Here is a 25,036-nt window from a genome sequence, read left to right as displayed (position 1 = left end):
CACCTCTGAACTGCTGGGATTTGCCAATGGAAGTGCTGCCACTTTCTAAAAAAAATAAAATAAAATAAAATAAAGAAAGAAAAGAGAAAAGAGGTGAAGTGTGCTCTTTTCTTCCTTCCCAAGTCCTTGCTAGGAACCTTCTTTCTCTTCACCACTCTACCCAAGCCCAAGGAGAGTGAGAGGTGGCAATGATGCAAGTTCACAGTTAACCAGAAAACATTTCCAAGTGTGTGTTGGGCACAACCAAAAGGCAAAGGACTTGACCCAGGCTGGAACCTGAGGGAGTGCCTTGGGCTGTCTCTACGATGCCTGCTCCAGCTGCCTATGGCTCAGCACATCAAGTCCTTGACTTCTAGGTCTAGTTCGTGAACTCTGTGCTTGAGAGCAAACAGGCCCTAAGTGGGCAAGGACATTCCCTACTGCAGTAAAAACGAATTATGTTCACTCTCGCAAGCATACCTAAAGTACTCCCTTCTTCTAGAATGTGCTTCTCTCTTCTCTAAATCTACTCAAATATCCTCAACTCTTCATTCCCTCAATATTTGTTAAAGACTGGAGCTAAGCCCTAGGGACAAAAAGCTTAAGAAGACATAGTACCTGCTCCCAAGGAACAAACAGCGTGCTTCCAGGTGTCAGCATTTCCTCCCACTCCAGTTGGTTGTTAAGGGTACACCATACTGAAGATTTTGAAATCACATTCAGGCTGAATAATAATAATGACTGCAAGGTTGATCAGCAATGACTGCCACAGCTGTGGCAGGAGTTAGTGGTAAAATGTATGCCATATATTTGCCATCTCTGGGTCTAGGTTAATTTCTACCTCCTTAAAAAAAAGTATTCCCCTACAATTCCTAGTCCCCAGTCTTCAAGCACTCTTCTGCATTATACTGGATTACACTGTTAAGTTTGTCATGCATGTTAAGCCTTTCTCCCACAATTAAAATATAAATTCACTGAGGTCATATAGCAAGTGTACACTTTCTATAAGGTAAAGAACTGAGCACAAATAAAATGCTCAAAAAATAAATAGAAAACCTTGTTCCACTGACATGGGAATAGATGCATGATCTTACTGCTAACTCTCCTCGGTCTCTTCAATACTTTCAGACGTGGCATCTTTATGTTCTTGGGATCATCTTCAAAATATCGCAGAATCAGATTATGTTGGAAATAAGTGAGGGCTTTAAATTTCCAATCCTGGGAGCCGAGCTCCTCCTGGATTCTGGAGGGGATTTTTATGGCCACAGGAGACGTCGTGGCGGGTTCAAGCACCACCGCCCGACCAAACCTAGACAGCTACCATCTCGCCAGGTTGCTCCGCGTGTGGCAGGAAAAACTGGTAAAGGAGAGCAATTGAAAGCCACTCTTTTTTTGGCAAGTGGCTTTATGGCTTAATGCATTTTTTCCTCCTCCCATTAATAAATTATGGGAAAATTGTTGTGAAAACTAAAATCTATTCAGGTCAACGGCCTAGATTTTTTGAAGAAAGTAAGGATACACATGACTTCTAGTTCACCTAAACTAAACATAATGAAGCCATTAACAATAAGTAAAATAAGTCCAACTTAATATACATTAGTTTGCATAGACCAAACAGTTACTGGCCTTCTAACATATATTTAATACTTGCTTAAGCATTGTATACGAACTTTATAAATCCTCTGAGTACCTATAATTTAGTTGGTCAAGGAAAGAAATGCATATGATCCAACCAACAAATAATGCAAGAGAGTACAATCTATTGTTATATGCAGGTTAATACCAAGTCATTGCTACTAATAACTGAATTGATATTTAGAATTTATTTGAAAGCCATGTTAATGCTTAAATCCTAAATCACTGGAGCTGCTAATACTTGTCATGCACTAGTAGGTCAATTTCAGAGTCACTGCTATTCTTCAAACCACTGAGATGAGAAATTCTTGAAGCTACCCCTAGGTACAAAACATGTCTAGAAATACCCATTTCAGATAAATTTAGACCCAATAAATAATATTTTTAGCAGTCATAATTTCTACAGATATGAGCTGAGATTTATGGTTAAACTGTGTTCCTGTTTAAAGCAAAGGAGTTAACATTGGAATATCTTTATCCCCCAAGATGACACAGTCCAAGTACACTGAATAAATTTTCCTCTGGTATATTCTAATTGGATTTGCTGACAAAATTTCTTTGTCCCTAGTCTTTTCCTGTATAAGGAATTATTCAAATAATTCAGGCAAATCCTTCCCACTCCTGTATCATTCCAGCAACATTTTAAATAACCAAAATGAATCAGACGAAATCAAGGGTTTTTTTTTTTTAAACATAATTATTCAGATAATTATCTCAACCCTCCATTTCACTTTGCCTCCAAGGATAAGACCTTAAAAGACTTTCCAGTGAGAAACAGCACTAGGTAAAATATCTGCAAAACGAAGGAAGTCACAGTATTTCACTCCAAGGCTCCCTAGTCAGTCCAAGGTAGATGAATATTTAATGTATAAAACTAGAAATCTGGAGGTTATTCGTTTAGTTTAGTAAAAATATTCACATTTTAGAAGTCTATTCTCCTATTTTAAAAATATTCATCCTAGAATTTAAAATAAAGTGAATTCCTTCAGTGTATTTATGATGATCGGATTTACATACAAGTTTTTAAGAACTGTATCAGGTTAAAATAGCACAATACTTTGAATGGGTATTTATTCCAAGATTTCCCCTAATATACCTTCTGCCTGAATTATCTACGTAGCTCAAAAGGAAGCTGGGCTGAGGTGAAACCCAGACAGACCATCCCTACTGTCCTAATTCCCCCAAACAATTCCCAATTCTCCCCCTTACAGTGTGCTGAAAGGCCTGGTGAAAGAGAAGATAGTACCATATAAAATTACCCTCCTAGGTACTCTTCAGCATCTCCACAATCAAGAATCACTGTGAGCAGTATGCAAATTTACATTCTAAAACCCAATGGCACAGCTACCAATAGGACCACATCCCTCCTCAATCTCTGTCTTTTTCTTTAAACAGGAAAACCGTATGTTAATGGAGAGATTATTCAAAGAGTCCCCTTGTACACCCATGAATGCCACTTCACAGACTACAGAAAGCAGAGCTCTACGAACCGTACAATGGAGTCAACTCATCTTTTTCAAAAGCTCAGCATCACCCTTAAAGAGAACTTACATTGTTCCAATTCCTAGGTCTCTGTGAAGCATAATGCGCCCATGCTTTCTGCCACTGTGAGTCCTTGGCACACACATGCTCAGAGCCAAGTTTACTGCACAGAGGGTAGGCATGTTGAAAAGCAGAACTTAACCTTGACATCAGATTAAATAATCAATTTTTTCAAACTATTCAATAAGACCATCTGTGTATTCTGAAGTATTTTCTTCTGAGTATCAAAAACAAGTGCCTTTAAAATAAAACACCCAAATAAATACCAAGGACCCAGACAAAATGTAACCTTAGAAATTAAAATTTAGCAAAAAGCCAATCATAAATTAACCCTGAAGATCTCTGTAGACTCACAGTACCTTGTTAATTGCATTTTTTTTTTAAAGGCAACTGGAAAACGGCATGTTTACTAAAAAACTTAAAAAGTTGGGGAAGGAGTTATTGAAAAGAACATTCTGTTCAACTAAGACATGGAAAACTATACTCAAAATTTCAAAGCTAAAACTTGTAAGAGTCTTCTTGAGGCGCATCACCCCAGGGGCGCTGTAACCTATGTAAACGGCGCCTCCTGGAGTTGTGCTACAAGGGTCCCATACTCAGCATGCAATGTGATTAGCGCCTCCTGGAGTTAACAAGGTAGCGTATCTTTTTGATAATGGAAAAAGTACTCTAGGATTCAAGGGTAAATTTTCAAATTATTGTTGTGAAATGTTATCATTTGAGGGTATGTAAAATGTCTAGATATTGAATCACTCTGTTTTGAATTCTGGAGTTTACCAGTTAATTTCTTTTACTGAAACGAGACAATAATACATTTGTATTTGGGAGCAGGGGCAGAGGGGGAAAAATTGGGACAACCGTAGTAGCATAATCAATAAAATATAATTTAAAAAATAAAAAATATATTACTGAGCAATAAAAGGCAATAAGTAAATAAACAAATTTGTATTTGGAATAAATACTTTACTAAATTGGCTAAATACACTGACATTAGATCCTCTTTGGTATTTCAAATTATGTAAATGGAGTAACACGTTTGACGGAAAGGGCGTTTATACATTATCTAGAGGTGGCCAGGTGTTAAATCTATTTCCCTCTCAGTAGTCTATTGAGTAGGCTAAGTCTTTAAGTAAGCCAATTACAATCAGCAAAGTAATTTCAGTTTTAATCAAGGAAAGAAAATAACTTCATTTTGCCAAAAAGGAAAAAGTGGAGGAACAAAAACACCTCTAATATGAGTTTTTAAAAAACACAATTGAAACATTTTTTTACACTTATATGTACAAAGATTTGTAAGAGTTCAGACCTCCCGGACTAAGAGAATTGCTAGAAAGTTACTTGGAATCACCCACAGACAATAACTGTCGGTGGTTTCATTTCAGGCAATGGGCTTGCGCCAAAAGGGACTGACATCTTGATGAAAGGATCACCAAAAAGTTGTGAGAATTTTTCCATGAGTAAAAATCCTTCCAAGAGCAACAAATTAGGATTTCTCATTCTGCCACCATATGTAAACGACAACTGTAAGAAATTAACAACATGTAATAGTAATTCCAATTTGCTCTTCTGCATTCAAATCATTCCAACTTTCATTCTCAGCTCTGGCACACATGCTTGCTTTCCACAAAGCTCATTCCACTCACTGCTACAGAAACATGATATTTTTACTCTTTGAACTTGATCTATAGGGCTAGTTTTGGCAAGGTCAGTAGTCAAATTTGTATAACGAAACTGGTCACCTGACATATTACAACTATATATGGTGACACAGAGAGTAAGTTTCTGGGATAAAGAGCTAAAATGCAAGGTGATGTAGCAAGTCACAGTAAAGGATAATTTAAAAAAAAAACAAAAATACTTTGCAGGAGTTCACTATACTATCATCCTGGTACTTCGGGACAATGGCGAGTTAGGAATGCAATATGCAGTTAGGAACCACGTGCACAAAACCCTTGATCAGTTTAATTTTCTGTTCATCCCTTTTGCTCTTCTACCTCGAGTTTCCTAATTTGATCATTATCAAAGTCCGAGCAAGAGCCATTTCATTTGATGTTTTGAAATCCACCTGTTGAAATGGCAGGTGAGGCATACACACAAAATAAAGAGCCTATTTGATAATAGCATTCAAACTGAACTCATTTAATTGCTTCTGATTCATTTTTCTCCTTGGAAGTTTATACTTGGGTTGTTCTCAAAGAAAATATCAAGTATATCAGATTCAATTTTGATTCATTAAAATCCACCCTTGCTTAAAGGAAAAACTAAAACTAAATTTGGAAATCAAACATTCTAAGTGGCAAACAGGTGTTTTAAAGAGTATAAACATCTGCAATAGAACATGCTGTACCTATCTGAAAAGTTTCATGATATTTCTATTTTTTCAGTTCAACTTTTTTCAAAGAGGAAATTTTTCATAAAAGATTGATATACGTATTCAATTGTATTTAATGTGTATTTCATCTAATTCTTTAATCAGCCATCAAACTCTCAAATGCCTTCTCTGTGGATCATGATGCTTGTCAGACATAGTTACACTTTTATTTAGAGCATAACATGCTTAAGGAGGATAACTCTAAAACTGAGTGGCTGTCTCTCATAAGTGAAGGTTATACATCAAAAATCATGCTAATTATATTTTAGATACAGTAGACAGTGTGTGTTAATAAAGTCCATGTTCCTCATATATATTGCTCTTAAGGACAGCAGACAGTATAGCAATTTGATTAGCTGGACACAAACCCTACTTTGCAGGTAAGTTCTCTGATATAAGACCCACTGCTTTGTTTGAGTCCTGCTGTCACCCTCTCCGTGCAGTTCACAACACATCACTCTTCCTAAAGAACAGAATGGTTTCTGTTGTTCAACTAAAAAAAAATCTTCACTTCTGAGAAAGGAATTTTAGTTTTCTATTCAACATGACTAAAAATCAAAAGAGCTAATTCACCACATCCAATCCATATAAATTACTGTACTGCAAAGCTCCCACATGCTGGAGATAGAACCTTTTAAAGGTCAGATGGGGTAGAACAATGAAGGGTTGAGGCGAGATGAAGGTGAGCGGTTGATATTTATATGGAATAAAGGCAGAATAAGATTGATAATCTCCTCCGATGACCAATTCTTACCATTTTGAGAATCATAACAGTCTTGGTCTTGCACCCTCCCTCTCTTCAGTCCAGGGAGACCAACCTGAAAAATATGTTTAAATACAGTAGACAAATCACCTCACCACAGGTCAGCAAATGAAAAATGCCTGTTTCGAGGTTACAGACAAATACCTATTTTCTGTGGTTAACATAAATTACATGCAAATTATTGTTATTACTGGGGCTTCTGAAAGAGCTTTCCAAGCGGTTTATAGGCTGAAATAGGGGACAAAGGAATCCTTGGTACCTGGCTTTGCACAGTCCAGGGCTATTCTTAGTGTTTGGTTCATTTTTAAATTGCAGTTCAAAAGGTTTAGCAACTTAAAAGTAGAACCAAGTGATAAAAATAGATTGTTTTCTGGCTGCTCTTTGTTCCCAGACATACTACTGGCAGTATATTTGCAATCAAGACAGCAGAATAGGAATCAGCCTTCCACCGTGTAGTGTAATGCCTCAGAGTGGATATTTTTGGAAATGGCACTGCATTACATAACCTTCCGTGTTTAAAAAAAAAAAACTACACTGGGGGGGGGGGAGTCAGGAATATACACCATTATGCCCTTCTCCCTAAACCAAACCAACATTAATGTACATGGTGCAGTGATTTTCCTCTCAACCTTTATGTCATCAGAACACAATTCTTTTGTTCACATAAGTTATGACAAAAATTAACATGAATGGAGAAACTAAAAGTTCTCCAAAAGGGTATCATCAGCTCGTAGAGTTTTCCTGTTATTATACATATATAAATGCAAACCAGATTATTATCATAATCAAGCAAAAAGCAGTCATTTGTTTTTAAGCCCTCCTTCCTTCCCCCAAAGTTCAACTGCTTTATAAGAAAATGCAGGGAAAAAGTGTTGAAAAGATTGAATGCCCCAAAAGACCCTTGGTGGCAACAGCGGCGTTGAAAGAGTAATAAAGTGTAAGGATGGAGGGGCACAAATTCATTTAATAAAAGGGGGAGGGGTGCATGCACCAAAGTGCATTTAATGCAAAGAAACAACACAATTTTTAGACAATGCTTTATCAGCATGAAGAACAAAAATTAATCACACCAACAAGAAAAAAAAACCCAAATCCACCCCCTTCCCCAAAGGATTCTCCCTCTTAACTTGTGCATTTTTTTTAAGCCCAAGTTCAATTCCAGCCTTAATGCAGCAGGACCAAAATGCCAGAATTTCTCCAAGGTACACGCTTCAGCTCTTTAAAATTTAGAGGCAAGAAGCATGAACTCTGCAGGGTTGAAGGGTCCAGCTAAGAGCAAAGGCAAGGAATCGACACAAAAGAGAAAGCAGCGCTCCCGGCCGGGGATGGGAATGGCATATACTTACAGACAAAAGCCCCGCTCCCTGTTCACTCTCTGCTCTCTACACCTGAAACACAAATGTGGATGAAAAAGGGCATCATGCTAGAAAGACAGCTGGGGGGAGGGGGGAGGGGAAAGGGGTGGGGGAAGAGGAGGGAGGAGGGGGAAGGGGAAACAAAACCCAAACCGCCTTCACTTCCAAGAAGTGCAGCCTTGGAAAAAGAAGGAGGGGAAGGTCTCCCTGCCTCGTGCTCTCTCTTCAAGAGTGTGTGTGTCTCTCTAAGACAGTCTCTCTCTCTCTCTCTCTCTCTCTCTCCCCCTCTCTCTTTCTCTCCCTCTCTCCGCTGCTAGTGTGCTGGTGAACAATGAGCTAATTCTGATGGGGCTGGCGCGGTGCCAGCGCCCCAGCCTTGCTGCCACTGTGCTGCCGCGGCGGAGCCAGACTGCTTACTCGGCAGGAATCGGCGACTCGGGGCCCCGTCGGCGAGCGGCCAACGTGCGCGCGCCCCGGTCCCCCGCACCCACGGCACCCCGCGCGCCGCGTCACCCCCACTGCGCCCGCCGGGCCCCTAGGGAACAAAGGGGCCCCGCAGCTCGGCGCGCCGCCCCGGCTCCGCCCCCCGGAGCACGGTGCTCACACACCCGGCCCTGCCTCTCCCGCCCCCGGCGGGCTTCTCCGCCTCGACGTGCGGTTGCTTTTCAGACAAATAAGGAGGTGGAGGAGGCGGTTTGGGGGCACGCCAAGCGTGAAGGCGGCCAGGGCGCTGCACAGCCCGGCGGCCAGCCAAGGCCGCGGGGAGAGGCGGCGCGGCCCGTACTGTAATAATAAACCTGCAGCAGAGGGCATCTGAGGGAAAGAGGACGCGACGGGCGGCAGCCGCCTTCCCTTTTATGTTCCTGTCCCGAGTGAAGCAGAAAATGGTGCCGATGGCGGCAGCGACACACAGACACACAGATCCGGCGCCGCACGCGTTTGCGCACGGCCCCGGGTGGGTCCCACCGAGTACGCGCGCCCCGCTCCCACCCACGAGGAAGCCCAGGGCTAAGCAGCCCCAAGGCCGGGCCCAGAGGCCCTGTGGCTGCGCGCGCACACTCTGGCACACACTTGGACACAGTCGTGCATGGACTGCAAGAGCTGCGACTGGTGTGATCAGCCCAAGGCACACTTCCCTGGTAAATCCCTTCTCCTTTCTTGAAGGATTTGGCGTGTCCCCCACTCTCTGCCCCACCGAAATAGTACTTTTTAAAATTGGAGAGTGCTTTTTAAAAAAGCGCTTTGCATTTCTGATTTTTTTAAAAAAGTCATTGGTCTTATTTAAAATATCTTTTCATAGTAATGTAATAGCCTGAAATTATGCTATGAACTCGAACAAACTGGTTTTGTTGCCAACAAAACAGGACATTTTATAGTATCAGATGTTAAACAGGAAGATTATTTTCCAATTAAGTTGCTTTGCCAAGAAAAAAAATTATAAAGGACAATGATGTCTTCTAAATTGGCCAGCCACATTTTACTTCTAGTCACCAAAAGCAATGTTTTCTATTATAACGGTCAGAAGAAAAGGGGGGAATCTACAAAAACATGTTTATAGAATATCTTATTTTTTAGATTTTAGTAATTTGGGGATACAGGAATAGCACATTTTGAAGAGCAATGTTTTACACACTTAATTCTAAAGAATAATTTCTCTAAAATCTTGTTGCTAGGCCTGTATAGATCTCCTTTCATACTATGAAAGCCACTGCAGTAACAAATACTTATTAGGCTGCCGGTGGGTGTTGTGTTTAAGGGGCCCTCTAGGAGCTTCTCTGAATTAATCTAAAACATAGTAGTCATTTTCCTGCAAAAAAAACCAAAACCAAAAACAAAACAAAAAAAATCTCTAACTTGGAGCCATTGCTACGAACAAAGGGAAGAAATAAAACTCAAACTTCCCCAATACCTTCAAGGCCAGACTTCACCTGCCAGGGAAATGATGAAGGAAGGTTCTGGCTAGTAAGCAGGGTGGTGGGAGAGGGCAGACGCCTGGGGTCTGCTTCAGCAAACTGATCAAGGACACCTCAACGTTGAGATCTTCGTCATTTACCACAGTCAGTCTTGAAAAGAAACCCAAGAGGGCACTGCCACATCAACCAAAAGTCTATCCCAGGAAGACATGTTCAAAAGTTGCTTCTACCATAAAATATACATATATACACACTTACTTCAGTGTTCATGTAAAACTTACCTAACCTAAGATATACTTTCAAAACAGGGAAATTTGGGATGTATCATATGTTAATATTTCTTCATTGTAACCACAGATGTACAGATGACATAGATTTATTTTTTAAGAAATAAGAATACTGGGTCAGTTCGCAGTGTATTTACTACTGTGTTCCGAAAAACAGTTACAATCTTACTATTCAAGATACATTCTTGAGTCTATCTGCTTGTAGGAGACTGTGCTAGCTGCTAGGGACATAAGGGAACTTTACACCATGTCACCTCACTCAGGAACTGTAGCAATAGCTACCTCATGGGGCTCCTAGCTGTCATGTTCTGTCCCCTCCCATCTATCCTCTGCTTTGTATGGGATACCCACTCTCCTGAAATACCTTTCTAATCATGGTACCTGCTGCTCCATTACAGGATAAAGACCATACTTAGGTTTCCAGTCAGAACTCACCACAACATGACAACAATTTTACTTTCTAGCTTCATTGTCCATCTCTTTCATCCCTTTCCTAATCATGGAATATCATCCTTAGCTTCAGTCTGAATGACTGCTTAGGGCATACCTTCATCCGTACACCATTAAAAGTCAGGTAGCCAAGTCATGGAAACATTGTCAAACCAGAGTGTCTCAGCCTCGGTATTATTGATGTTTGGGGCTGGACAGATAATTCTTGGATGGCGCCAAGGAGTGGGGTGAAAGGAACGTGGAGGGGGCAGGAGCTGTCCTGTTCACTGTAGGATGTTTAACAGTATCTCTGGTCTCTACGAACTGAATGCCAGTAGGAAACCTCAGTTATGAAAACCAAGTATGTGTCCAGACATTGTCCAACTTTTCTTGGAGAGCAGACACCCCTGGTGGAGAACCACTGGCTTTAATAATCAGATGCATTCCTTGAGATGGGAAAGAGGTGACCTCCCTTGAGCCACGTGGACTGAATGCAGGAGGGACAGAGACCTGAACAAAAACAAAGAGAGGAAAAAGAAGTAGGCGATATCCTTATCTTCACGAAATGTATAGCCTGGGATGAGGGGGTGGAGAAGCAATCAAAGCCAGAGTCACAGTGCAGTGTGATAGGGACCATTGTGGAGCTGTGCACAGGGAACACTGTGAGCCCGTGGCTCCTTTCTAAATCGGACCCAGGGTTCAAAGAAAGTTTCCTAGGGGAGATGATGCTTAAACTGAATTTGTGGAGAATGCACAGAAGTCAGAAAACTGCAGAAAGGAGAAAGAGACATTCTGGGCAGAGGCAGGGACAGATCATGAGTCCCTGATATGTGTACGATAGTCCATCAGGGGATTTAATTGAAAGGAGAGGATGTACATTAGATACAGTCTTTTCCTTCACTCTTCCTAACACATTTCATTCTCAAATACATCTTCACATATTCAACTACGTCTCAAATACATATTCCTACAATTGTGTTTATTTTCAGTCTATGTCACTGCTTGGAGTAACAAGTTCCATGAGTGAGTTCCGGGTGAAAGGTTGTGCGTAAAAGTGTTTAGAGCCAGGTCTAAGTGACCCTGGAGAAATTGATTAACCTTTTAGTCTCAGTTTCTTCATCTTTCAAGTTGGTTTTATTCCATGGTACCAGACTGCCGTAGTATGTAAAATTGTGGACTGTGTATAGCATTTTAGTTAGCGTTACATAAATGGTAGCAATAGGTATTATGGGTACTTCATAGAATAAAACTTATACGACAGATCGTGACCTTCCCTGCCTCTCATTTTAGTCTCATCTCTAGTCCCTCCTTGGTCAGCCTGCCTGAGGTGCAGCTTTGCACTGGGTCACCCTGTTGTATGACTCTTTGGCCTTTTCACTTGCTATTCCTGCTGCCAGAATGCTCCTTTGCCCTTCAATGTGTTCTCTCTCACTAATTCTTCATAAATTTAGGCTATGCATCACCTCCTATAGGACACTTTCTTTGAACCTCTGGTCTGATTTTTGGAAGAAACCTTGCGCTCACAGTGTGCCCTGTGCAAAGCTCTACAGTTGTCCTTACCACACTGCACTGTAACTTTGGCTTTATTTTTCTGTCTTCACCACCAGATTGTAAATTCCACGAAGGAACAGATTGTAGTAGACTTCATTGGTTACCTGCCAAATACTCATTGTCTCTTTCCTCTTACTCTTTCTTAATTAAACCCTGATTGTGTCCTGGTCTCCATCCTTCCCCCATATAATCCACAAGTTCCAGGGAAGGTGACCCCAAGAAATGGGCCCTAATTGTTTAATCCAATCAGCATGTTGACTTGTTTGGGGCTGATAATGGGCTAGAGGTGAGAATGTAACCTAATCTCAACCAATCAGACTGAAGGGAAATAATTTTATTGCATGCTTGAACTAAGAAATTGAATTCTATCCTTAGAGCAATACAAAAGTGTTGAAGAAATTTAACCTGAAAGTGATTTTTTTCATAGAAAGATTATTCTTGGAGCAATTTGGAGGATGGATTGGGGAGGAGAGAAGGGGCAGAACTGAGGAAGTGAGATCATTAAGAGACTTTTGCAGTAACCCAGTTGAGTAAATAAAAATGGCCCGAATTAAGGTAGTGACTATTGTACTGGAGAAGAGGGGAGGGGTCAAGCTATGTCATGGTGCTAGAACTGCCAGACTCTGCAGGGGCTTGATAGAGTCCTGGGCATTAGTTGGGGGGAAAACATCCATCTGCTTGAATGATGTTGGTCTTTGCTGAAACAGAAAATACTCAATATTTCAACAGCAAGCCTTGAGTAATTTTATCACCATTTCTCTTTTCCTCTTTCTTTCTTCCTATGATGGGCTGGATTGTGTCTCCTCCAAAATTCATATATTGAAGTCCTAACCCCTAGAACCTCAGAAGGGGACTATATTTTAATAGAGGATCCAAAGAGGTAATTAAGGTCAAATAAGGTCATGAGGGTGGGCCTTAATCTAATATGTCGCAATAAAAAGAGGCAGTTAGGACACAGGCACGCACAGAAGGCCAAGAGAAGACACAGGGAGAAGGTGGTTATCTATCAGCCAAGGAAGGAGGCCTCAAAAGACATCATTCTGATCTCCAGAACTGTAAGACAATAAATTTCTGTTGTTTAAATCTCCCAGTCTGTGGTGCTCTGTTATGGCAGCCCTAGCAAACTAATATACCTCCCTTCCACCAATATTCAGAAGACTGAAGAAATTGTAATATTTATGTTGGCTGTGAGTTTTAGGTTATGGTAAAATGGAGTGTCCAAGAAAGAGCCTGAAGCTAAAGACATAATATGTCCACCAACAGAAAGGTTTTATCCAAACCCAGAAGGTCACACTGAATATATGGATGAAGTTGCAGTCATGGAGGCTCATCTGAAATTCAAGGCTCGTGGTTCTCAGAACAGCATTCCAAAACACATAAGGAAACCTATTTACAATCGACCCTGTCCACTCGCAAGCTTCCAGCTGTATTTACACAGCTGCTGAGGCAGCACAGATGATCGGATTCTCCTCATCACCACTGAGAAACCCACACTGAGAACAGGTTCAGGAAAGTGCCTTCATTTTTGGAAATTCAGTAAGTTTCAGGAAGGAACACAAAACACCAAGAATGGAGCCACTGACATTGGGAGCATTGGCAATGAAAGGAAGAAAAATTTCTATAAATTTAGCAAAATGTGAAACCTGAATGTGAAAGCAAATGTAAGAAGATGATTTGTCACCTGTATCACTCTATAAAATATAATGATGAACATAGCACTTAAAAGATAATGAAGGACAAATGTAAGAGATGGAAAACATTCAGAAATCATGGTGCTCTCAATGTTGTATTCTGTCCAACATCTGGAAATAATTGAAAATCCCTGGAAAAGTCAAGCTATCTCTCCGGAGGTGGAGAACAAGCTAGCTGTTGCAGAAACAGAGATAAATGGAAGGAATGTCTCAGAGGAAGATTTATCCAGAATATCCCACCACGCAAAACAGACCATATGAAACACATTTAAAAATTAGCTTCTGCTTGCCTTAAAACTGATCTGATTGGTGTTACAAAACTTTAAAAATAATACTGGCGGGTAATGCTTTCCAAAAAAGTAACAGGAAATTATTTTAAAATCCCAGTGTGTGTACGCCTGTGTGTTATAGCCTTAAAAATAATTATTTTCTATGGGAAACTCGGAATTTTTTAATTGATTTATCACTGGATATTCTCCATAACACCAGGGAAAGGCAAAAATGTGTTCTAAGAAGCTGACAAAATAAAAACCATTCTGCTAGATGAAGATAATTCTTATCATTCAAGAGGTAGAGTAACAAAAAAGGCCTCTGAATTTAAATATCCCTCTATACTGTGTTGTGGTTAAAACAAAATGCTATACATACTCAATCTAATTTTAAAATTCATTCAAGAATCTTCACTGAGCAAAATTCTGTCCCATTACCGTGGGATTTGTCATCCTCAGACTTTAGGGTTCAGCAGGTGCTGAGATATCCAGGGCTATGGTTTGGGGCACCTTCACTTAGGCACCTTCCGCACTGGCCCACCTTTCTCACCTGACCACTCAGGGGACAGTAGAAATGGAAGGAGCCTGACCAAAGAGAGAAACAGCCAGGTGGAAGACGAGGATGCTCAGCCTGAGAACGGGGTTCTTCCTTTCAGAAGCTGGAGGCAATTTACCTCCTCTCCTTGTAAAGATACTCACAAGGGTAAACCTTTGCCAGAAACTTCAGACACAGACGACGTGGTCCCCTGGAATTCATGAAAATATATATGAAAGAATAATGAAGGTGTATGAGTTTAACAATAATAATTTCACACGTTTGTTGTACCTTATTTTTAACTTGTAAAAATATGTACGCTTTTATTTAAACATATACACATGTAAATAAATAATAAATAAATATCTTAGTCACAAGAATCAGATGAGAAAATGGAGTCAGGATCACACCGATTGGATTATCCGAACCGTTACTAGACTGCATCCCTCTCTGCCTAACCCTCCCACGATTGCCCAGAAAGTAGCGTTTGAAACGAGCATCCCCCACGGGAAGGCAGTTAGATTCATAGTGTCTTTATCAATTCGGTGACATCAGTATCTTCACCCCACAGATGGGAAACTGAGGTGACAAGAGGTGAAGCCATCCAGCTGTTTAACAGGGTGTGAATAGCGGAGCTGGGACTCCAGGACGCAGGCCCTTGTCCCCCAGGCCCCCGGGTGAGAAAATGGAGTCAGAATCACACCGATTGGATTATCCGAACCGTCACTAGGCTGCATCCCTCTCTGCCCAAACCCCCCCCCCGCCCCCGCCCCCCCCCGAGTGCCCAGAAAGAACCTCCCCTGCTGGGCCTTGAGGCCTGGAAATATCCAAATGGACACTGCGGAGCCCTTCACTCCTTGACTTCCTTTAATTTCTTGGGCTTATTCTCTGGCTTCTTTGTTGACTTTTTCACAGACTCATCTGTCTTCTGGAAATTTATAGGAATAAGATGGTTCTGCAGGCAAAACAATTTGTAAAAATGGCAACTAAGCTATCCCTAAAACAGCTTGTGATTCTTTGAGATGATTAATTTATAGTTTTGAATGACACCATGTGCCAATTATTTCACTAAATACTGGTAATGACATATTGTCAGAAAACAAAACTGAAAAACCAAGGTCTCTTCCCACGCCACACACACATCCTCATTTACATATCTATCACTACAGTTCCTTTTAAAAGTGCACAGATTTCAAAACTTCAGGTCTAACTGGTTTTGGTGTTGTATGTAGCCCTGACATTCTAAATTAAACACCTTGCTGGAGTTAAAAAGTGTGCCTTAATCATTTTTTAAAAACAGTGTAGTTTTATTTTTGTTGATCCTCAAAGGCACCGTAATACAACAGTGAGAATTTGACTCTGGGAAGACTCAAGAGTCTTCCCTGAGGATTCTGAGAATGAGCACTTTAAGGAGCTGGAATCAGGACAGTTCCAAGAAGAGTTGCCAGGTTTTTATTTGCATGGATTTGCCTCATTTTGCACGGAAAGGTCAGTGCCTTAAAGCATCCAGCTGTAATCCCTTAACTATGCTCTGAGGAGTTGGAAGCGTGAAATCTTAGGGTTTGACAATCAGGAACACAAGAGTGCAGGGTGGTGCAAGGTGGCTCTCTGCTATGCACCTCAAGTTGCCGCCCACATACTGAGCCCACCCGGGATGGATGTCCGAAACCTCTCTTCTTAGGTCTCCCTCCCCTGAGAGCTTTGCCTCTTCCTCTCTTTCTCCTCTCAACCTCCTGGGAGTTCTGCTTCCTCTACACAAACTCCATTTCAAATTAGCAATCCATTGAATTTCTCCTCCATGGTGGTTGGCCTCCTTCCAATTCTGGTGGGAGAGAGGGGCCAAAGGCCCAGGAAATGGGTGGGTAAGTGCTTTCTTCTTGGAAGAGCTTGACAAAAGGGAACTTTCTTTTTTTTGGTCATAAATTACAGGGGTGCTAGTTCTTCATTGGTTGCTAAGTTCAGAAATTTCTTGGTGTCTCTGTCAACAAGTTTACTTTTTCTAGTTTTGCAGTTTTAAGTGTCCTGAATTATTCTGTCTACTTTTCATAAGTTGCAATTTAGTTTAACATCTCCCTCACCCCAGGGATTTAAGGACACACAGGAGCAGTGCCTCAACTTGTGATATATAAACACATCCTTATCTTCACGAATCCAAGCAGTCAAGATTTTTCATACTTCAGCTGAGGGAATCTAAACTGAGAATAGATGGAACTGTGTTTTTGGAACATATATGAAGGAATATTTTATGTGACAAATTAATGAAATAAACAAGATTTAGGCTTTTCAAAGTCCAGCTTTATGTTTTAAAGTCTAGCTTCAGCACATTTTCAGTAGTTTTCACAAAATGTGCTGTAAATTAGAAAAATAGCTTATTTATTAAAGTGAAAAACCTTTGTTTATAAGTAGTTCTCTGGCAACTCTCATGGTACCTTTACAAAGTAAAAGGAAGCAAGAATCCCTGTCTCCAACACACCTATTGTCCTTTGTCTCAGTGTCCTGGCACATCCCTACCTGAATGGCTTGTCTCATAAACTCACCTTATCCTAAACTCTGGTAGGCACCTCCCTCGGAAGGCTGGGAATGTCTTTTGCTCTGAGTTTATGCAAATAGTCACACTTCCACATTCTCACTCATACAAGGTGAAAACCTTTCTTAACTTTGTCTTCCAATCAGTCTGTCATTGGTGTTAGTTAATCCTTTACCTTCAACAGTCTCTTTTAGCCTCAAGTCAAGCTTCCCTGGTGGCCCTAGTTCCTCCTCATGACACCATTCATTTGATTAAATACATATTTATTGAGTATTTGCATACTATGTTCAAGGCAAGGTGCTAACCACTGGAGACGGAGCAGTAAAGAAGTTAGAGCTGGCTGCTATCCTAACGGAACTTAATTCTACAATTACATTAACAAAGTCAAGACATAAGTCGACACATTAATAAGCAAGGCATTTTTAGATCAACAAACGTGTTTCTAGAAAGTGGTGTGGTAAAGAATGGCTGGGGACTGGGTGAGGGAAGGGGTATTCAGAGAAGGTCTCTGAGCTGATACTTGAGCCAAGATCTGAATAAGAGATGGAGCCAGGAATTGAAATATGGGGTATAGGCCTTCCTATCAGAAAGAGGAAAACAAGCACAACGATAGTGAGACATGAATCAGTCGATGTATTCAAGGGGATAGGAAGAGTGTGATTGAAATAATGTGGCTGGAGTGTAGTGAGCAAGAGAAAAGAGTAAAAAAGAAGAGATCAGACCTTGTAAGACCTTCATTGTTTGTTTTACTTATCACCAGACTTTGGGGATTATTACTTTTGATTTTTAGATCCCTGGTGTCTGACACAGAACCTGGCACTAAGTAACTATAATATCTGTTTAATGTACAAATATGAAAGAGCATGTGTTTTTCTTCAAAAAATAAAGTTTGGAGTGGTTAAGTTGATTCAAGATAATGAAGTTTTACTAAATGTTTAATAAATCACTAATAGCCATCTTCAAAGATGCACAGAATGTGTGGAGAATTGTAAAAGCAAACTATAGTTTCTCTCTTTGGGCTGTAAAGGCAGCTTTTTAATTTTAGAATGCATTTGAAGTGTTAGAATTATTTTTTCTTCATCCTTAACCATACCAAGCTCAAGTTTGATGTAGTGCTAAAGTTGAAATGAAGTTGGTGCTAATTTGACTAGACTTCAGGAAAAATAAATAATGAATTATTTCCAATCCTCTTTCCCTGGGCAAGCACAAGAGAAAAGTACTGTAGCTTAATTTGAATGAGGTCGTTTTTCAAATTTTAATGCTCATACATGGAACCTTTATCTCTCTCAGAAGAGGAACATCAAAATTTTGATTGCACCCAAAGAACAAAAGTGTTCAAACTTCTTTTTTTTTAACCATATTAATATGTTTATTTTTTTTCCCTATAAGTTTCTAGGAGAATAGCACTAATACATCATTTAGAAATAAAGAAAAGATGCAGAATGTGTTTAAGTAATATGTAAAGACACATGAGTGGTGGAAGGAAGAAATGAAAGGAGCAGGTACTGAGCTGTCATGTTTGGAGAGACACGGTTAAGCACATTCACCTATGTGATCTCCCTTGAAATTCATAAAATACTTTGAGTTAGGTATTCTTTAACATATTTAACTCATAACATCTAGGATTATTGAGTAAATAACTTGCCTTATATCACACATGGTTAAAGAACAGAAAGGATTTGAAAGCAGGGCTGTCTGAGCAGAGGCTTTGTATTCTTTTACATATATGTGTTAAAATATACTTATGTATAAAACAAGCCAACATATATATTTTAACATATATATTCATGTGTTTCAACAGAGAATTTAGAAGCAATATTTTATTGTGCCATCAAAATTTATTATTTCCCTATTCTTCTAATATAAACCAAAAATCTTATCAGAGTCCCTAACGACATTCTACATGACTTTAGTGTCAGCTTTTGATTACAGAATAATTTTTAAAAGATTTTATTTATTTATTTATTCTTAGAGAGAGGGGAAGGGAGGGAGAAAGAGAAGGAGAGAAATATCAATGTGTGGTTGCCTCTCACATGCCCCCTACTGGGGCCCTAGCCTGCAACCCAGGCATGTGCCCTGGCAGGGAATTGAACCAGCGAGCCTTTGGTTCGCAGGCAGGCACTCAATCCACTGAGCCACATCAGCGAGGGTTGATTACAGAATAATTTTTAAAAATATATCTGCTGTTAAAATTATTTAGCTGAAAGGTTGTTATTAATATCACCATAAAATACTGTTATTAGGAAAAGTTTTAGAGGAAATGGAATTATTAGGAATTCTGTGATCTATAAGAGGGGTTTGAAGTAGAAGTTTCTCCAAATCCCTTCTAGTTATAACTCTCTCAAATCCTATGGCTTTAAAGCTTGAAATGGAACTATTGTGTAAAAATTTGCAAGTAAAGTCTTCTGCTTAAATGCATTTCTTTAGTTGCAATCAAACTGTGATGACTTGTAAAATTACTATCTCAGTCACACTCTGTTTGGTCAAGGGTCTCACTTTTGCACACCTGATAAATAATCAGAGGTGACAGAATGGAGGGTTTTATTTTTAGTTCTTCAGTAGTTTTGAAATATAATCCTATTGTCATTTGTGTTAGTTCTTGTTTTACTAAATTTTGGAAATGACTCTGAGATTCTCATCTTTAATATACAAAGCTTTTTTTTTTAAAGGGCAATTACATTTCTACCTAAGAAACATTAGAGTTTCTGAATGTTTGGAGGTTCGGCTGCAATAAGCAAATCATCATGTGATTTAGGGAAACTTTGAATGCGCTTGGTGAGCATACTTACTCTGGCCCCGTAGAGGACAAGGTGTGAGGCCTCAGAGCTGCACCACTGAGCTGTCTCTTCCAGCTCCTCACCAAACCCACTGACATGGATGCCTCTGGTTCTTTATGGGAACTAAAATCCCAGCCTTCGGCAGGGAGTGGAGTGGGGTGGGGAAGGCAGAAGGTAGGTAGATTGCCCATGAAGACTGTAACTAGAATTGCTTTAGAAATAATGCCTGGAAGATGTTATTTTCTTGAACTGTTCTTTTTCATGAATCTTCTCTATTATAGATTATTAATCATAGAGGTTTAATATAAATGATGAAGAGTTTCATAGCATGATGGTTTTGGATTAAGTAATGTCATCTTGTTACTAATGGTTACTGCTGCTTGGTTTCTCTTAAATAGCAGATGATGATATTCAGATATCTATTTTAGGTTCCATGTTTATCTATATTCAACCAAAGTCAGCACAGTATTGATAGCTCCAGAAGTTTACTATATATAAACATACTTCCTTTCAACTATTAAGTATATTTATACATCATCTATATGACAGTAAAGTGTGCAAATTACAGTACCTATAACTTTCATGCAGTTTTCTGAGCATTTAATAAGTTAAAAAATTTTTAAAGAAACTACCATATACCCAGCACAGCATATACTATGTTCTTAGATGAATCCTTTGCTCAAGGAAGTTACGATCTGGGAGAGAGACAGATTATAAGCCTACGTAAAAATCCTAGTAAATATATATTTCTATAAAACAAATATAATAAATAGTTTTCATAGGCTACTAATTAATCCTTGACCATTGCAAAAAAAAATGATATAGTGCTTATATTTTACTCAAACCAAAAAGTGGGGCCAAATTTCTTTGCTCAAGAAACTTGGACGTGATTATTTATTCCACTGAGAATCTTTGACAATGAGGATTTATCTTCAGTGAAACTTGTTGGGGAAGGGCGAGAATCCATCTTTTTCAGTTGTTCGACAATGATCAGTAAGAATTTTCCTCTGGGTAGATTGTGATTAAAATTCTCTTGCAAGATGCCTCTTTGCTTTCTACTAAAAAGACCCCAGAACCAAAGATAAGATTTCAAATGATCTAAAGTTCTTTTTCTACCACATGGAATATTTCTTTGTTCAAAAATATATTGCCTTCTCTAGAGTGCCTAATATTCTTTTCTGTATTTCTAAAACCCTGGTAAGTCCAAATTTGGTAGGTGTCATCATAGAGTTCTATCTGCTCTGTGCTCAGAGCATGACACAGCAACCTCAAGGGGTTTGGGGCAACCCCAAAGGAGAGCTTGGACCAGGGACACAGAACCACACTGCTGGGCCAGGCAGGCCCTCATCCCAGGCTGCATGGGAAAGAGGATGAGAAGCCCCTTGTGTTTTTTCTACTCTGATTTTCTGGGAGCCTATAAACCACCTGATGAATTCTTGATTCAATATATATGCCCAGAATTTAGACTGAAGCCTCAAGATGAAGGACTCTAAAAATATCATTCAACTAACCAGTAATCATTTAGCTCTCCTTACATTACATGTCCAGCATTGTGCTAGATGGTGTAGAGAGAGGGGATGAGGGGGAAGGAGAGAGAGACAGAGAGACAGAGAGACTGAGAAAGAAGAAGGGGAAGGAGGAGAAGGAGGGAGGGGGAGGAGGAGGGGGAGAAAGAGGAAGGAAGAAAAAAATATAATATGGTAGGTAGGTTAATAGCCCCCCAAAATGTCCCTGTCCTTCCCCTACAACATCTGAATATGTTACCTTACATGGTAAAAGGAACTTTGCAGATGTAATTAAAGTTATACACCTTAAGGCAGTAAGATTATCCTCAATTACTCAGTTGTGCCTACCAAATTCCATGGCCCTCTAAAAGCAGAGAGCCTCTTCCAGCTGCAACATGGAGCGGGAAAGATGCCATAGGAGGGGAATTCAGAGAGATTCAAAATGTGAGAATGAATCAATGCTCTGCTGTGGACTTGAAAATAGAAGGGTCAGTGAGACAGATGGGTAGGTGGACTTAGGGGGCAAATACAAGTTCCTCATTGACAGCCAGCAAGGAAATGGGGATTTCAGCTCTGCAGACTCAAGGAACTGAATTCTGACAACACCTTGAATGAGCTCGGAGAGGGATTCACTCCCCAGAGCCTTCAAAAAGCAGCCTGCTGTCCTGCTTTCTGTCTTAAGAATCTAAGCTTAAGATCCCATTGAGCTACGTGACCAGGACTTCTAACTTGCAGAACTGTGAGATTAAAAACTGGATGCTGTTTTAACTGCTAAATTTGTGGTCATTAGTAATGGCAGCAATAGAAAACTGATACAAAATCATAAAAGGTCCCTGGCCTCAAAGAATCAAATGGAGGAGAAAATGAGTGAATGTCAGGTTCTAACACTACGATTTGAATGGGAGAGGTCAGGGGGTGAGGAAATATCTTCCAGGAAGATTGATACTGATAGTTTTAAACATCTCCCAGTAGTATCGCCATTTAGAATGATGCCTTCGGTCCCCCTCTATATCTATCCTCCTTTTGAGAGCTACCTCTCATTTCACAAGGCACTCCAAGTTGGCCCAGTATTTGGCAGCAGTGTGCAATGCCTGCCGACCTTGCTGTGCCTTGTGGGCTGACCTGGGGCAGTGCGAGGCCTCTGATGGCCACAGATAAACATTTTTCAAAGTTGAACAAATGACCCTAACACATCTTGTGAAGGATGCAACTTGCCTTTTGCATTCTTGAAAAAATCATTACGATAGAAGCCATATTCTTGTTCTGTCTGTCTGCTAATCACTTTTTTATATGCAGGCTTCCCTTCAGTTCTCTGAAGTATGCATTAGGACAAGATTATTTTTAATAATCCAGAGGTAGCAAAATATAATTTATTTTTATTCATGAATAATGATCAAGATGCATCTTGTGGGTGCATAAGAAAGGATAGACCAGGGCTTTCGAAAATATGCTGTAGAAATCTGAAGTAAAGGAAATATTCCAAGTCATTCCTCAATTATTAACAGATACAGAAGACAAGCAACAATCTGGGGAAAATATTTGTAATTCCTATCAGAAAAAGGACTAATTCTTTTACTATGAAAGAGCTCCCCTAAGTCAATAAAAGACCAACAACTTGATAGAATAGTGGGTAAAGTTTTAAAGAGAAGTCACAGAACAGGAGATACCAATGCTTTTAAACTTTTAAAAAGATACTCAATATTACTTATAATAAGAGACTTTGAATTAAAACTACAAAGAAACTTTATTTATGCCTACAGGACAAACAAGTTTAAAATATGTGATGACTTACAGGGTCCACACAAATGAGGTGAAACATTGTCAAATATTGACAGAATCAGTATTTGTGTATGTTTGCACTGGCTGAAACACAAGAGAGACAATTTTTCCAAATCTACTGAAATTAAAAATGCACATATCCTTGGGTTCAGCAAATTCACTTCTTATAGTTTTTCCTATAGTAAACTTGTATATGTGCCAAATGATTTACGTTAAAGGGATAATATTTGGAACATGTTTTATAATAGCAAATATCTGGAAACAATTTACATTTCTATTAATAGTGGCCTAGTTTAAATAAACCATGGAAAATCCATATAATACTACACAGCTGTTACAAAAAATAAGCAAAATTGGAATAACCATTTTGGAAAACTGGTAATGTTTACTAAAGCTAAATACATGCCTGCCTCATGACCCAGCCTGCTCCTAGGTACATATCCAAGAGGAATGAGTGCTTATTTCCACTAAAAGACATTTGTAAGTCTGGCCATAGTAGCTTTATTCAAAATAGCCCTAAAATGGAAATGATTCAGATATCCATCAACAGGAGAATGAGGAAATAAATAGTAATCTGTTCATATAATGGAATAATACTCAGTAATAAAAATAAACTGACACATACAATGACATGGAAATTTTCTGTGACATAATAAAGGAAAGAAGGGAGATACAAATATGGTTTTATTTATAAGAAGTTTCAAAATGAACAAAACTAATCGTAATGACAGAGGTTAGATCAGATGCTGCCTCTGGGCAGGGGCAGGAGGAAATATTCTGAAGTGATGGAAATGTTCTCTATCATAATCTAATGACGATCACATGGGTGTAAACACATACAAAATTCTTTCTGCTGTACACGGAAAACTGATGCACTTTACACACTTCCTATATTGTTATATCTCAAAAAGCAGTAAAAGAAGAAAAACAAGAAAAAGAATGAGGATGGCTAGGAGAAGAGCAGAACCTGACCCATGGATATGATCCACAAGCTAGACTAAATAAAAACATTCCTCAACCAGAGCGCCTCATCTGAAGCACAGCACACGGAAAACTGTGTGTAATTATCCCCCCAATTCTCCCAAGGAGGCACATGATACCATTCTTGATGCCCAGGAGAAAAGTCATTCTATTACATACCATAGATCCCTTAGCATATGAGAACTTAAGTCTCTCCAGAAATCCAAGCTGAGAGTATTTATTTGTGTACACTTTGTGTTGTTTTTAAGCATGTAAAGATATACTTAAAGTATATGAGTATATAAATATATACTATCACAAGAAACTAACAATGATTTTCTCTGGAGAGGGAAGTGGGTAGCTCATTTTCAACTCTCTGACCAGGCATACCTTTGAATTGCGCACTGGGTGCATGTGAACACACACAGGTGTCTAAATGCAGCAGTGGGAGTGGAGGAGAGATGGGGTACTCGGGAGGAAAGGCCGGGATGCTCCAGTAAGGTCGCACGTTAACCAAGGTACGTATGCTAGTGGCATTTAGAACAAAAATGATTTGAGCTTAATTTTTAAGTCCAAAATGTTTTTTACGTTAACTTTTAGTAAGCTAAGAAAGAAAAAGCAAAATTTCTGAGAGCAAGATATATGATTTAAGTCTGTTAAAGTTCCACAAATTGTAGGTGTGGAGGGAGAAAAAAAGGACATTCACCAGGAGCATGAAGTGTGGCAAGGTTCCAGTAACAGTCTACTGTTCTGGCAGGTCGGGTTACTCCTTCCCATCCAGTCCAGTTGCCATCCCACTCTCTGTGGGATGGCGCACATGAAGTAGGTTGAAGATTGAGAATAATAGGGTAGGGGAGGTCCAGGAATCTGATTGTTTCACTGGGTTGGGCAGCAAAAATCAAAACAGCTTCTTTGTTTTGCTGGTAAGCAAAGATTTTTTAAAAAGCCAAAGAAATTCAAGCCTGATGGCCGAAACTGTAAGATTCAATACAGACCAATTTAGCGTGTGCACACACACTCACACACAGAGAAAAGGGAATGGTCTTTGTGGGCAGAGGCAGGTGTGTGCCAGTTTCCAGTCCGTATGTCAGGCTCTTCATATACCAGGAAAATTGCACCAGAATTTCTCAATACACTTGTAGTAATGAAGATAACAACTGCTATACAA

At 39.7% G+C, this 25,036-nt stretch overlaps 1 protein-coding gene across 2 annotated transcripts in view; it reads right to left on the bottom strand.

Annotated features, from left to right (window-relative positions):
- Nucleotides 1-7,892, bottom strand: part of NREP (neuronal regeneration related protein) — a 28,686-nt gene extending 20,794 nt beyond the window's left edge. Inside the window, exons 1-3 of one of the 2 annotated variants that reach the window (XM_054589972.1) lie at nt 7,808-7,892; nt 7,637-7,678; nt 6,282-6,345 (exon numbers count right to left, since the gene is read on the bottom strand). In XM_054589972.1, coding sequence (XP_054445947.1) covers nt 6,282-6,296 — 15 coding nt within the window. In that variant the 5' untranslated portion in view covers nt 6,297-6,345; nt 7,637-7,678; nt 7,808-7,892. The remainder of the gene's footprint in view (nt 1-6,281; nt 6,346-7,636; nt 7,679-7,807) is intronic. The other variant, XM_054589973.1, reaches the window with a different exon arrangement.
- Nucleotides 7,893-25,036: the final 17,144 nt, after the last annotated feature.

The sequence above is a fragment of the Pteronotus mesoamericanus genome, unplaced genomic scaffold (assembly GCF_021234165.1).
Source record: "Pteronotus mesoamericanus isolate MK-2021 breed Mesoamerican mustached bat unplaced genomic scaffold, CSHL_Meso_final scaffold_167, whole genome shotgun sequence".
Lineage (NCBI taxonomy): Eukaryota > Metazoa > Chordata > Mammalia > Chiroptera > Mormoopidae > Pteronotus > Pteronotus mesoamericanus.
This window is presented reverse-complemented; position numbering and strand designations above follow the sequence as displayed.